The sequence below is a fragment of the Acanthochromis polyacanthus genome, chromosome 3, assembly GCF_021347895.1.
Source record: "Acanthochromis polyacanthus isolate Apoly-LR-REF ecotype Palm Island chromosome 3, KAUST_Apoly_ChrSc, whole genome shotgun sequence".
Classification (NCBI taxonomy): Eukaryota; Metazoa; Chordata; class Actinopteri; family Pomacentridae; genus Acanthochromis; species Acanthochromis polyacanthus.
In genome coordinates, this window is record NC_067115.1 from 5,549,614 (window position 1) to 5,565,646 (window position 16,033).

Sequence of the window (16,033 nt, forward strand, 5' to 3'; positions counted from 1 at the left end):
GTTTTCCGTTTAATAAATTCTTTATGCATTCACCTGCCTGTCTGTTGCCTGCTGCTTGGGTTGACCCCCCATTGTTTGTGACATAAAGTTCACACCTGCAAATTTTCCTCAGGTAGAGGTTTGAAAAAGTATGCTATAGTGGACCGAACCTCATTTAAATATGCTTTCATGGGAAGTTTGTGGACTTGTGGCCTCATAAAACGGCAATAAAATGTCTCTTCTTTGCCCTTCTGTTACATTCAGCTTTGAACTCATTGTGTAATCAGTTCACGCCCGTGTTCATCAGCAATGTTGTGCTGTCTGTAATCAGACCAGTGGGAAATACGAAGCTGGAAGCCTCAGTCAGTCTTAGCTGTGTGTGTGTGTGTGTGTGTGTGTGTGTGTGTGTGTGTGTGTGTGTGTGTCCCCGTCCCCGGTCCGATATCTCTGCAAGTGCTGAAGTCAGGATAATCACACTTGGCACTGCAGATCAGTCTAAGGTCCCCCTCATTAAATATACCAAAGTTATTGAGTGTAAAAACATCAGCTGATTCTGGGGGGTCAGATCAGAGGCTCTGATTGTTTTTAATATAATGATCCCTATTTAAAACCAGAAATGCAGCTTGACATGCAGGTGGTTGTTCAAGACATGTCTAAAATAACACAAGAAGGACACAAAAAGATGCTAAAATAACACAAAAATACGCAGACACAAAAATGACCTAAAAAGGCACAAAATGACACAAAAATGACACAAAAATTCACAAAGTGATACAAAATGACACAAAATAAGGCTTAACTAACACAAAAACACACAAAAAGGAACAAATAGAAGCTTAAATAACACAAGACTGACACAAAAAATACATAAAATTATACAAAATGACACAAAAGGATGCTGAAATGACACAAAATGACAAATAAAATGACACACAACATATACTGATGATGAATAAATCATAAATACATTTCGGAAAGAAAAAAAAAACTCTTGTTCTGCTTTTTGGTCACACTTTTTTGTAATATCTGATGATCAAATTCACTACAGCTGCTGATCGACATGTAATTCATGTGTGTGGTGACTGTAGGCTACTTAGGAACTTCCATATTTCTCAATCACCCTCTGCTTTCATAATTTTTGCGCGCTGAACAAACTTCCTGATTGACTGAAAGTGAAAGTAAAGTTCGTGTTCTCGTCTTCAGGTTTTTGTAAAACTGCTGTCGGTGACACGGTAAGCGATTTGATTTGAATTATAAATAACGTTGTTTTTTTTTAATCTCTTCTGTAACTTTGATCAGATGCTGCCTGGGTCTCAGCTGTAGTGTGATTTATTTATTTATCCTTTATTTAGCCTTTGTTTAACCTGGTAAGTTCGTTGAGTTACTCTTAATCAATAACGATCTGAATAATGAAAGTCTGTCGACGCCGTTTTAACTCAGTGTGGATCTATGCGGGGTTCTGCAGCTTATTAACGGAATAATTAATTCATTATTTGTTTATTTATTCATTATGTGAAAAGTGTCGATCCACTGAGGCTGATGTGGAGATGAAGGAGTTCTCGGTTCAGTCAGATCTGTTCGTCTGTCTGCGTGTTAGTTGGCGAGACATCATTGTACAAACTGAGAACTGATTTTAGTAACGTGTTGTAGAAGTTCGAGCTAAAAGTTGTGTATCCAGATGTGTCTTCTTTTCCTCTGGCAGCGTTCAGCTGATAAGAGTAAATTATTTCCTCATTATCTGAAGTCCACCAGGAAACGAACGCAATAACAGAATGCAGAATTTGTCGAAATGCAGGACAGCTGAACAGAACAAACAAGTCGTAAAACATCAGAATTTACAACACAATCTGCTGTATAAAACCCAGCAGTGATAAAGAAAAGGGTCATGGAGAAAAGTAAAAGAGAAATCAAAGAAAATCACATCTTAAAAAGACGTTGTCTGAAGAGAGCACGTCATAGTTAGAGACTTCCAGAGGCTTGGCCAACCTGTTTTCTTTACACAATTCATCCCAGAGCCTGGGGGCTTCACAGCAAACACTCTGTCTCTATTTTACTGTTGGTTGTTTTATGTTTTTGCTTGGTGACATGGTTCAGTCAGACCTCTGTTACAGAGGAAAAGTCTCTGAAGCAAACAGTGAGATGGTCCACTCTCTGATTAATCAGTCACAGTCCTGTCCAGCTCCCTGTCCACTAAACAGGTACAGACGAGGGTTTTATCACTTCTTAATAATGACTCCATCCTCTAAGGGGTGAATTTCAGCTTCTTCCCTCTGGTTTTCAGTCCCAAGGTGCAGAACACAGTGTTATAAAAACAACTTTATTCCTGCCACCGTCACTATTATTTTATTTATCTTATTTCTGAGTGCTGTTTATTATTATTATTGTGACTTTTAAATTTTATGTTATGATCCTTGTTTTTGTCCCAGAGATTGCTTTTGTTTCCCTAAGGTTTATTGTGTTTTGTTTGTATTTATCTCATCTTTTTACCTGTCCTTGCTGCTGTGTTGTTGAATGATGGAACACTGAGCACCTGTTTGTCTTTTGTCCTGTTTAAAATCAAATGCTAATGAGGTAAAGTGAAAACTACTTTCCTCCTTTCTGCCTGTTCAGTAAACAGACATGCAGGTTCAAGAGCTGCTCCTCGAAACCCTGGAAGAGCTGATCGATGAGGACTTAAAAACCTTTCAGTGGTACTGCACGATGGGGATCTTGGACAGCTGTAAACCAATTCCTAAATCGCGTCTGCACAATGCGTCTCGGACAGTAACTGTGTCTAAGCTGACTGAGGCCTACAGTGAAGAGGCTGTGAGCGTCACTGTTGAGATCCTGAAGAAGATGCACATGAACAGTTTAGCAGAGGAGTTAAGGAAGAAGTATGGTGGTGAGTGTTTCTTAAACTGAACCTTCAAAAAAAAATCTGCTTCTTGCCTGCCTGTGATCACCTGCCTGGACTCATGTTTGCATTTGTATTTTTCCTCTGAGACCAGCTGCACCCTCCTCCTCCTCCTCTGCTCAGAGCCCCCCTGCTGCTGCCGCTGCAGCTCCTGGAGCTCCTGGAGCCTCAATGGTGGCTCAACAAGGAGCTGTGATCTTCGCCCCGACGCTCAGCAGTGGCACCACTGGATCATGGAATGTAACCATCCACCAACCAAAAAATAACTAGAACAGAACGTGCATTATATGTTCTAAGCTGTTTTATTTGTTTTTAACAAAATACAAATGCACGATCCAAGTAGCAGGGAAACCTTTAAATCCACATGTGGGAGACCTTCAGATCTGTTTGGTAACATTTACATTTTAGTTCTACCGTTTAGTTAGCATTTCACAGATATTTGATAAATGCTTTACAACACATTGTAATGTATTTAAAGCAGACATAAGGACATTTTAAGTGTATTTTTACTGTACAGAATTTGCTATAATGTCTCTCATGAAGACATGGTTTACATTTTTAGTGGAACTGCTTTACTATATTTTCTGTTGAAACACTGGCCTTCACCGTTAGCTGACACTCTGGAGGAAAAGTTGTGAGGGCATAAACATTGAAAGCATTTATTCAGTATTTACATCATACTGGCTACACGCTAAATATAGGAACTTAATGTAAAGCATTGCCAATTTTTATATTTAACGTCGTCCACCTTGCTGGCATCTGTCAGTGGACAAGTTAAATCTGTTTGAAGACTGCCTGGTGTGATTTTTAATAAAAACAGGTGTATCATTGCTTGTGCTTTTTGTCTCTTTGTTGTATGGCTGTTTTTTGTTTTCTAATTTATAGATTTAATAAGTTAATTTGAATGTATTTTTCTGCAATTTTTCAAATGTTAGTTTGGTCTGGTGATGAAAAAACTGATCCATGGGCCGTATTGGTCTTGTTTCTTGAATTTCCCTCAGGATCAATGAAGTACCTACCGACAATGTGCCACAACATATTCTCTCCTCCCTCCCTCCTATGCTCCAGTTTAGGTTCCTCTCTAGTTCCTCTTTAGTTTTGAGGACCAGTTCTGCACTAAATATTTAGAGCATATTTAGATGCTCTGCTCTAAATATTTGGCTTTATTACATATCTTTCTTGTAATATAGAAATAAAGATTTTCAAAATATAAACACTTTTATACATTACAGTAACTTCTAAATGTAGACATGTAAAATAAACATATATGCTTACTTGTATTTAATTACATAAAATGACAACTGCAGCCAGTCTTTGTTCGACATAGTTTGGTTATTTGTTTTGTGCAGTGGTGGAAAATTTTTTTTGGACCCCCTTAAAATTTTGCACAATCTCAAATGTGATCATGAAATATTTGTGGGAAAATCTTTTTTAGTTTCAGAAGGTATGGCTGCTTTAGACAGACACAAACAAAAAAAAAAGGCATTTTTTTTGGTTTATTGTTTACAAGAAAAACTAACAAAACTATACTCTTGACAGTTCCAATATGCCAGTTCTCAACATTGTCAGAATCAAAGTCAACAAATAACAGAGAATGTGTTCAAAACCGAGCAAACAATAAATAAACCATCATATCTTCAAATTATTATTCAGCAGTTCTGCCATTAGCATACAGTGGAGCTCTAATCCCGGCTGCCATGTTCCCCACCAGCCTCGAGGGGTAATCTTGTCCCATTCTTCTTTAATTACTGCTTTAAATTTCTCCAAATTCTTTGGTTTCTGCTTTGAGGCAGGTCTTTCGATAATCCACCACAGATTTTAAATGGGTCTCATGTCTGGGGATTGAGCTGGCCACTCTAAGACCTGGATACTGAGCTCCTGCAGCCAAGTTCTGCTGGTCCTGGATGTGTTCGAGGAGCATTATTTGGTAGAAACATCCAGTTTTGACCTTGATGGAACAGAGCATATACAGAAGGCGCATGTGGGTTTGGAGGATGGCACAATACTTGGCAGAGTTCAATGTGAGATGACCAACACCAGCAGCACTCATGCATCCCCAAACCATGATACTGCCTCCACCATGCTTGACAGTATACTGTACATGCTGGAGATAATGGTTCACTTGGTCTTGCATATCCTCACATTAGCAGGAGGAAGATAAAGCTGGAAACTGGACTCATCTGACCACAGAATCTTCTTCCAGTTCCTTTCTGTCCAGTTCTTGTGTGCTTGGGCGCGACAACACCTGTCTAACCTCAGTCTCTCATGGATCAGGGGCTTCTTGACAGCCTTGTGGGACCTTCAGCCATGATCTAAAAGTAGGTGACACACAATGCGGATGGAATACTGGACACCAGTTTGGTTTGACGACTGCTGCTGAAGCTCCTGTGATGTCATTCAGCGGTTTTCCTGCACATGTGAATCATAATGCAGTCATTTCTTGCTGAAGAAACCCTTGGACGCCCAGATCTTGGTTTGTCTTCCAAGCTGTTGGTTCGTCTGTATGCCCTTGGTCAAAAGTTTGGAGACTCTTTCTCATTCAAATAAACAAGAACCAGTCTCAAAACTTTTGACCAAGGGTGTATTTCTGCAGAGTGAATCCAACTGCTGAAGGGCTGCATCTGCACTTCCTGGTTATCTGACGGCAGCTGTACCCTTCCTGGCTGAGAATCTGTATCCGTTTCCTGCATTAGGTTTCATCTTTTAGCCATTTTTGTCTCTGAAGAACCTTCAAATGTGCTGGCTTTAAATAGACACGAAGCATGGCAACAAAAATTGTGTTTTCATAAAAAGCACAACTTTCAGTGGAACACTGGTACCAAAATGACCCAATACTCAAAATGTCTTATGTATTTTTATGTAACAATCAATTTTACATTTTTAATGGCTTTTGAAGGATTTGTTTAGTATTTTGCCTGGGACTGTACTAAAAGAAACTGCACTTGAAGACCTAAGAGTGATCCTTAATGTAATATTTCACAAATGCTTGGGGTGTCCGAAAACTTTTTACAACACTGTATTTGTCTATCAATGGTACTGTTTGCTTTTTACCTGGAGGATAAAGACTAAAATGAGTGCAAAGTTAAAATCTTCAAGATGAGTTCAATCCTGAGGGGGGAAGGCCGACATCAGCAGTAATGATGAAAACAGACACAGTTACAGAAATACTGCTGGAAAAATGCTGACATTATGAAGGCATGAATTTTACAATTAATTATAAGTATGATATGTTTAATATAAAATATATTAATATTTCATTTAATTCTCATTACGGTGTTGTGGATATTGTATAAGCCTTTTTTGGAACAGATTTTTTGATTTGTCACAGTAGAAAAGGTACAAGCAAGTATGAGTGAGATGGAATGGACTTTATCCATCAGCCTTTGCATTATCTACACATATCCCTGCGGTGATGATTCATTATTGTCACCTGAAGATGGTTGAACAAACTCTATGTTGTGTTGCTGCTGATTTAAGCAGCTGTCAGATGCTGCATGCAGAGTTGTCTGATCTTCAGTTGTATTTCCACCTGGTGTCTGCAGATGGAGCTGGACCACTTCATATTATTATAAATATTTTCAGAGTTACACGCCCTCGAATTACATTGGGATGGGTTGAAATTTCATGCTTTTTAATTTGCATTAATTTTTCTGGCATTTTCATAATTTCATATGGAAAGAAGGTAACCACATAAATTAATCAAGGCAGAAAAACATGTTTTAGATCTATTAAAAACTGCAGCTGAATCATTTTTACATCCACTTCAGGTATAATATTCTGAAGCCAAACCATGCTTTTGTTCAGGATGTTTTTTTTTTCGATAACAAGCTGCAAAGGGTTAAATAGCAAAGCTGCAGCAGTTTAACTTCTGAAGGAGTGACAGAAACAGTCATTGGTACTCAGGATGTAAATTCACAGGAGAAAACCTTTAAAAAGTGCATTTTTTTTGTTCACTTTCAACGATCATATCAATAAGTTAGATAGATGGTCAAAACAAAGTATAGCAACTGAAAGTTCTTTCTTTCATCTACGTGATACCAGGTTAATCTTCTAGACGTGATTCATATGCAACTGATGATGAACAAATCATCAATTAATAAGTGACGTTTTTCTTGCTGCTGATCGACATGTAATTCAGTTGTGTTTTGACTGTCCTTAGGAAATACCACATTTCTCAATCACTCTGCTTGTATAACTATTGCGCTCTGAAGAACATTCCTGACTGACTGCTTCAAATCGAAAGTAAAGTCGACATTTCGTGTTCTCGTCTTCAGGTTTTTGCAAAACTGCTGTTGGTGACACGGTAAGCGATTTGATTTGAATTATAAATAATTTATTTTTTTTTTATCTTTGCTGTAACTGTGATCAGATGCTGCCTGGGTCTCAGCTGTAGTGTGATGTATTTATTTAACCTTTAGTTAACCTTTATTTAACCAGGTAAGTTAGTTGAGAACTGATTCTCTTTTTCAATAATGGTCTGAATAATGAAGGTCTGTCGATGCCGTTTTAACTCAGTGTGGATCTGTGCGGGGTTCTGCAGCTTATTAATGGAATAATTAATTCATTATTTGTTTATTTATTCATTATGTGAAAAGTGTCGATCCACTGAGGCTGATGTGGAGATGAAGGAGTTCTCGGTTCAGTCAGATCTGTTCGTCTGTCTGCGTGTTAGTTGGCGAGACATCATTGTACAAACTGAGAACTGATTTTAGTAACGTGTTGTAGAAGTTCGAGCTAAAAGTTGTATATCCAGATGTGTCTTCTTTTCCTCTGGCAGCGTTCAGCTGATAAGAGTAAATTATTTCCTCATTATCTGAAGTCCACCAGGAAACGAACGCAATAACAGAATGCAGAATTTGTCGAAATGCAGGACAGCTGAACAGAACAAACAAGTCGTAAAACATCAGAATTTACAACACAATCTGCTGTATAAAACCCAGCAGTGATAAAGAAAAGGGTCATGGAGAAAAGTAAAAGAGAAATCAAAGAAAATCACATCTTAAAAAACGTTGTCTGAAGAGAGCACGTCATAGTTAGAGACTTCCAGAGGCTTGGCCAACCTGTTTTCTTTACACAATTCATCCCAGAGCCTGGGGGCTTCACAGCAAACACTCTGTCTCTATTTTACTGTTGGTTGTTTTATGTTTTTACTTGGTGACATGGTTCAGTCAGACCTCTGTTACAGAGGAAAAGTCTCTGAAGCAAACAGTGAGATGGTCCAGTCTCTGATTAATCAGTCACAGTCCTGTCCAGCTCCCTGTCCACTAAACAGGTACAGACGAGGGTTTTATCACTTCTTAATAATGACTCCATCCTCTAAGGGGTGAATTTCAGTTTCTTCCCTCTGGACAAAGGTTTTCAGTTCCAAAGGGGCAAAAAAACAGCTTTATTCCTGATGCCATCACTGAGCTCAGTAAGAGGCAGCGACATTTGCTCTTTATCTTATCTATATTATTTCTTAGCTCTATTAATTATTATTATTGTTATTATTATTATTATTATTATTATTGTGGCTTTTACATTTTATGTTATTATTCTAGTTTTTATCCCAGAGATACAGTAGCTTTTGTTTCCCTAAGGCTTATTATTATTATTTTTTAATCTCATCTTTTTGTCTATCCTTGCTGCTGTGCTGTTGAATGGTGGAACACTGAGCACCTGTTTGTCTTGTTTGCTTGTCATTTGAACAAGTACCAGCCCGTCAGCTTCAATGTCTGTTTTGTAATAGAATGCCAAATGCAAATATTTTTCTGCAAATCTAAACACGTACCAAGACATTTCAGGGACCCAGAGTAAAGAGGGTAAAACAGAACAGATGTGACTGCAGAACCTCTGCCATAAATAGAATAGAATAGAATAATACTTTACTGATAGTTTACAGGAAATTACTTTGTAACAGCAGCATGTTAAGACGCAAACAACCTACAAACCCGACAGAACACCAACACTATAGTCATCAGTTTCCTGAACATTCTCTCCCAGCCACCTGTTGGACTGATTCCAGCTCAACACCAGTATTAACATTATATATAGAATTCATCATATATATATATATATATATATATATATATATAGATATAGATATAGATATAGATAGATAGATAGATAGATAGAGAGAGAGAGAATTCATTTGCAAAAACAGGTAACTCCATTTTCAGAAAACTCTTTTTTTTATTGTTTTCTTGAGATAATAATAATAATAACTCTAATAATTTATTTTTTCTCTATTTTTTCATGTATTTTTCTACTGAGTCAAATCCACTCAACTTCAGCTTGATTGATTTTATCTCAAGTAAACAATAAAAAAAAGTTTTCTGAAAATGTAACAAAACGGAGTTATCTGTTTTTGCAAATGAACTCTTCATATATACAGTACATATATATATATATATATATATATATATATATATATATATATATATATATATATATATATATATATCAGGATATCTCAGTCCCTCTTGTTTTGGTTCCCCCCCTATTTTATTTAGTGGAGTCCCATCTTTCTAAAATGGGATTTTAAACTGAGATGCCCTGTAGAACATCAGTGAGACTCCACCAGTGCATTTTTTCAACCATCGTCTCTCTGGAAAAATGACATTTGAAGCAGAATGCATTTATGAAGCAACTTACTAACATTTCATAAGAGCAGACTTGGAATCTTTGACTGTTGCAGCTCCTGTCCAGGTGTTAGTGTTCAAAGAGACTATTTCAGATTAGAAATCCCAGATCTTCTCAAATATTAAGTCAGTTATTTCTTTACAATCAAACACTAATGAGGTAAATTTAAAACTACTTTCCTTCTTTCTGCCTGTTCAGTAAACAGACATGCAGGCTCAAGAGCTGCTCATCGAAACCCTGGAAGAGCTGATTGACGAGGACTTAAAAAAATTTCATTTTTACTGCACGATCAAGATCTTGGACAGCTGTAAGCCCTTTTCTAGGTCGCGTCTGCAAAAAGCGTCCAGAGAAGACACTGCGTATGAGCTGGCTGAGACCTACAAAGAAGAGGCTGTGAACCTCACTGTTGAGATCCTGAAGAAGATGTCTAAGAACAGTTTAGCAGAGGAGTTAAGGAAGAAGTATGGTGGTGAGTGTTTCTTAAACTCTACCTGTAACCAAAAATCTGCTTCTTGCCTGCCTGTGATCACCTGCCTGGACTCATGTTTGCATTTGTATTTTTCCTCTGAGACCAGCTGCACCCTCCTCCTCCTCCTCTGCTCAGAGCCCCCCTACTGCTGCCGCTGCAGCTCCTGGAGCTCCTGGAGCCTCAATGGTGGCTCAACAAGGAGCTGTGATCTTCGCCCCGACGCTCAGCAGTGGCACCACTGGATCATGGAATGTAACCATCCACCAACCAAAAAATAACTAGAACAGAACGTGCATTATATGTTCTAAGTTGTTTTATTTGTTTTTAACAAAATACAAATGCACGATCCAAGTTGCAGGGAAACCTTTAAATCCACATGTGGGAGACCTTCAGATCTGTTTGGTAACATTTACATTTTAGTTCTACCGTTTAGTTAGCATTTCACAGATATTTGATAAATGCTTTACAACACATTGTAATGCATTTATAAGCAGACATAAGGACATTTTAAGTGTATTTTTACTGTACAGAATTTTCTATAATGTCTCTCATGAAGACATGGTTTACATTTTTACTGGAACTGCTTTACTATATTTTCTGTTCAAACACTGGCCTTCACCGTTAGCTGACACTCTGGAGGAAAAGTTGTGAGGGCATAAACATTGAAAGCATTTATTCAGTATTTACATCATACTGGCTACACGCTAAATATAGGAACTTAATGTAAAGCATTGCCAATTTTTATATTTAACGTCGTCCACCTTGCTGGCATCTGTCAGTGGACAAGTTAAATCTGTTTGAAGGCTGCCTGGTGTGATTTTTAATAAAAACAGGTGTAGCATCACTTGTGCTTTTTGTCTCTTTGTTGTATGGCTGTTTTTTGTTGTCTAATTTAAACATTTAATGAGGTAATTTAAATGTATTTTTCTGCAATTTTTCAAATGTTAGTTTGGTCTGGTGATGAAAAAACTGATCCATGGGCCGTATTGGTCTTATTTCTTGAATTTCCCTTGGGATCAATGAAGTGCCTACCTACAATGTGCCACAACATATTCTCTCCTTTCTCCCTCCTATACTCCAGTTTAGGTTCCTCTCTAGTTCCTCTTTAGTTTTGAGGACCAGTTCTGCACTAAATATTTAGAGCATATTTAGATGCTGTGCTCTAAATATTTAGAGCAGACCATGAGTGGCTCCCAGGACTGACAGGAAGTACCCAAAGCGAGGACATAACAGAAAGTAAACATGATAAGCTTTTACACAGTACTTTGGACCTCTTCTGCGTGTGTATATGAAACCATTTTTGAGTCTCAGAGAGAAAGTCCAAATTCAGTTATGGCCATGAATGCTATGATATTTGAAACTATATTTGGAAAAATATTTTTTTTTCTTTCAGGACTGTCTGTACAATAAGCACCCTGAGTATTTTAGTACACATTTTATCCTAAAAAAAGCTTTAAAAATAAAGCTTAATAGCTTTATACATACATACGGATGGATGGATGGATGGATGGATGGACGGATGGATGGATGGATGGATGGATAGATGTAAATAAAGATACTCAAAATATATACACTTTTGTACATTACAGCAACTTCTCGATACAGACATGTAGAATAAATACTTTATTTGCATATAAATTACATGGAATGACAACTGCAGCCAGTCTAAATTTAACATAGTTTTATTTCTTTTGTATTTGTATACAAATGAAGGAAGAGGGTAAAGAATAAAATGAGTGAAAAGTTAAAATCTTCAAGATGAGTTCAGTCCTGAGGGGGGAAGGCCGACATCAGTAGTAATGATGAAAACAGACACAGTTACAGAAAAACTGCTGGAAAAAATGCAGACATTATGAATGCATGTATTTTAGGATTACACATAAGTATGAAAGATTATATATAAAATATATTAATATTTCATTTAATTGTCATTACAGTGTTTGGGATAATGTACTACCAATAGTTTTTTTTTTTTTTTTTTGGAACAGATGTTTTGACTTGGTCCAGTAGAAAAGGTACAGGCATCACTGTTTTCAGTGCAAGTATGAGTGAGACAGCACGGACTTTATCGATCAGCCTTTGCATTATCTACACATATCCCTGCTGTGATGATTCATTATTGACACCTGAAGATGGTTGAACAAACTCTATGTTGTATTGCTCCTGATTTAAGCAGCTGTCAGATGCTGCATGCAGAGTTGTCTGATCTTCAGTTGTATTTCCACCTGGTGTCTGCAGATGGAGCTGGATCACATTGATGTACTATCGCTTGTAGACATTGTCCTCTGGAAAACAAAGTATATGAATTTCATTGTATGCATTTGACTGAAATTTCATTTTCTTTTTAAATGTTGCTATATAATAAATGAACATTTGGGAAAGAAGTGACACTGAATTTATGACATAATGAACACAAGTCACAGTGATTTTTCCTGCTGGAAGTGTTTCAGGCGGAGGGTATAAATACGTCGCTTTGGACAAAAGCGTCTGCTAAATGAAATTGTAGAATTGTAGAAATACGATCGTCAGGAATGGGACGCCCTGTCGCCTCACCGGAAAACGGAAGACGTCATCGCCATGGTAACACAAAGACGCCTACTGTGCATGGCTGTAGCGCTGTGGCACAGGTTGCAACTAACAAGGATCGCTGCTGCTTCCAGAAGACGAAAGCGTCTTCGTTTGTTAGCACTGCTGCATCAGCAAGAGGTAAATGTTGCATTGCAGGGACATCTGTGTATTTCGTAAAAGTGACATAATGTGATGTTACAAAACTCGGTGAGGGAATTCATTTAACTGTAAAATACGACTCCCGTCAGTTACACAAAACCTGAAATATCACATGAAATATGCACATAGGTTGCATCACCAAATTATCATCATGTCAGCTAATTATCGTGATGCATAAACTGTCTACCACGATTGCAACTGATCATGACAACCCGTGCTCACGTAACGAAATGGTTTACTGTAAGTCATTTACGTGATGATGACAAAATGTGAGAAGATGGAGTTACTGATCAAACTGATATTTCTATATCCAGACAAAACAATAGTCTTTTCTCTTCCCAGGAAGGCACCATGCCTCCTTCACAGCATTTCTCTTCTTTGTAAAGAGGGAATCATGTGCTGTGCGGAGCCGCACCAGTTGTTTTGTTTTCTCCACCGTACCTGTAAAAGCAGACAATCAGCAGGCAATGATGTAGGGGCTACATTCTGCTTCAAATAATTTGAAGTCATCCCACATGCTTTCCAATCCTATTATCTGGCATTTTAAATCCAACAAATGAATGCATAAATGAATTCTGTCAGTTGTGTTCAAATTTTAAGGTGTCAGGGGGTGCGCAATTAAATCAAACGTCAGGAGAGAAGAAGATTTGTTTCTTTTGTTTGATCTTTTTTCACCACTCTTTTTGTGATGTTCTGTCAGTGTGAAAAGGCGTGGGAGAAATAATGGACGCATGTGGAACTCGCATCAATATGTTTGCTTCCTCCTCCATTTCGACGTTGCACTTCCTGAAAAAGTTGTCCGGAGTGAGCATCGATGCAGACTCGCTATTTAAGGGCTGAACAGTCCACTCCCCCTCCGCAGTACGCGGTTTGGGACGGCCCTTAATATGGAGGACCCTCCGCGGGAACGCGCAAACGGAGGGGTAGTGTGTAGGGATAGTGTGTAGGGGGGCGGTTTGGGATTCAGCCGATATGTTGTTTCCTCCTCCATTTCGACGTTGCACTTCCTGAAAAAGTTGTCCAGAGTGAGTATCCATCGATATGAGCATCGATGCAGGCTGAATCCCAAACCGCCCCCTACACACTATCCCTACACACTACCCCTCCGTTTGCGCGTTCCCGCGGAGGGTCCTCCGTATTAAGGGCCGTCCCAAACCGCGTAGTGCGGAGGGAGAGTGGACTGTTCAGCCCTTAAATAGCGAGTCTGCATCGATGCTCACTCTGGACAACTTTTTCAGGAAGTGCAACGTCGAAATGGAGGAGGAAACAACATATCGATGTGAGTTCCACATGCGTCCATTATTTCTCCCACGCCTTTTTCACACTGACAGAACATCACAAAAAGAGTGATGTAAAAAGATAAATCAAAAGAAACAAATCTTCTTCTCTGCTGACGTTTGATTTAATTGTGCACCCCCTGACACCTTAAAATTTGAACACAACTGACAGAATTCATTTATTCATTTGTTGGATTTGAAATGCCAGATAATAGGATTGGAAAAAATGTGAGTGAAAAAAAAGTGGGACGCTTTCGTCTTCTGGAAGCAGCAGCGATCCTTGCGCTACAGCCATGACAGTAGGCGTCTTTCTGTTACCATGGCGATGACGTCTTCCATTTTCCGGTGAGGCGACAGGGCGTCCCATTCCTTACGATCGTATTTATACCCTCCTCCTTCAATCATAGGTGCCCTCCACAGCTGGGAGTGTGACTTCTTTTGGAGTGAAACTCGGTAGTGAAGGGGGAGTGTGTAGGGGGCGGTTTGGGATTCAGCCTGGGTCTTTGCCTGGTGATGGCTGTGGCACACAGAAGCTGTTTTTGGGTTGGATTTTTACTCCTAATGCTACTATGTGGGGGCAAAGCAAGGAAACACAAGCTCACATTGAAGGTAAGGCGACAAACTAGTCTTCTGTCATCGTTAGTTACCGAGCTAAAGCTAAGGAGCATTCCGCTGCGCAGAGTCCTCCAAACGGTGTTTTATTAGCTAGTTAGTAGGCTTTAACCCGTTTAATCGGGTTACAATTGTTGCCAGTGGGATTTTTCTTTTAATTTTTACTCTCAAAGGGTTGTTTTGGCTTTGGACAGCCATTGCAAGTTTTAAAATAAAAGAACAGGTTGTCTCCTCTAAATTGCTTCCGTCATGTAACCAGTGTAAATAGATAGAAAGCCTTTATTGTACGCAATGAAATTGGGTGCGCTGCTCCATTTGGTGATTGGAAAATATATACAATAAAAATACAAAACAATAAAGAATAATTAAAAATAGAATAAAACAGTAAAAATACAATAAAATACAATGGGAAAGAGCGGCAATTATAGAAAAACAAGAGCTTTAGATTGCACATACATGATAAAGTAACTTTGAGAGATTCATTGTGAAATATTGCACCTGTAGCGTGTGTTCCCAGTAATGATATTGTTAATTTTGTGTTCATGTTTTCTTGTTCAGAGCACTGATGGCTCTGGGGAAGAAACTGTCACTGAGTCTATTTGTTTTTGTTTTATGTGCTCTGTAGACCAGAGGGCAGAAGGTTGAACAGATTGTGACTGGGGTGGGATGGGTCCTTGATAATGTTTGTTGCTCTGCTGAGATGGCGAGAGCTGGCGATATCGTCCAGGGAGGGGAGGGGGCTATGGAGCCATAATGCTGACAGTAAGTTTTGGCATTGAAAAATGTTGAATTGAAAGCGAAAAATGCAAACATTGAAGTTTCTTCTTCTTCTTCTTCTTCTTTTTGTTTAATGGCAGTTGGCACGCAACTTTTAGCAACATGTTTCAAAGATAAATTACTCAATATTTCCCTGACCTCGAATTTGATTTTACTATCACAGATTTTCCTCTTAAATACTCTTCTCTGCTGCTGAAACTTGGGGCAATAGATCAACACATGCTCAACAGTCTCCTCCACTCTACAGCATTCACATTCCCCTGTATTATGCTTTTCAATAATTCTCAGAGTGCTATTCAGCCCTGTGTGCCCGAGTCTTAATCGTGACAAGACATCCTCCTCTTTCCGGCCTAAACAGCCCTGTTCTCCTAAATTCCTCTCTTCACTTGAATTGAGTAATAAAAGCTACCTTTCGAGCAAGTATCCCATTGTCTCTGCCATTTCCTCTTCATTCATTCTTTAACTATTGTTTTAACTTCAGATCTACTATACTTCACAGGAACGTCAACTACATCTTTAGCAGCCCCTCTTTTTGCATACGTGTCTGCTAACTCATTTCCATCCACTCCTACGTGTGCCGGAACCCACAAAATAATAACTTGCTTGCCTTGTCTCCATAGCCTATAACTAACTTGACCAATTTCACATATAATATCTTGTCTTGCTTCAGATTTCAAA

General features: G+C 38.6%; 1 protein-coding gene and 1 long non-coding RNA gene across 4 annotated transcripts in view; both read left to right on the top strand.

The window, feature by feature from the left end:
* The first annotated feature begins 1,107 nt into the window (after positions 1–1,107).
* Positions 1,108–10,806, top strand: LOC127533400 (uncharacterized). Its single transcript, XR_007941142.1, has 3 exons — positions 1,108–1,211; positions 2,590–2,860; positions 10,069–10,806. It is a non-coding gene; the product is annotated as an uncharacterized LOC127533400 (long non-coding RNA).
* A 3,492-nt stretch (positions 10,807–14,298) lies between these two features.
* Positions 14,299–16,033, top strand: part of LOC110947486 (protein GPR108) — a 28,915-nt gene continuing 27,180 nt past the window's right edge. Inside the window, exon 1 of one of the 3 annotated variants that reach the window (XM_051946179.1) lies at positions 14,299–14,575. Coding sequence is in view for 1 of the 3 variants with exons in the window: in XM_051946175.1 (XP_051802135.1) it covers positions 14,480–14,575 (96 nt within the window). In the remaining 2 variants the exon portion in view is untranslated. The remainder of the gene's footprint in view (positions 14,576–16,033) is intronic. The other 2 variants (XM_051946178.1, XM_051946175.1) reach the window with 2 other exon arrangements.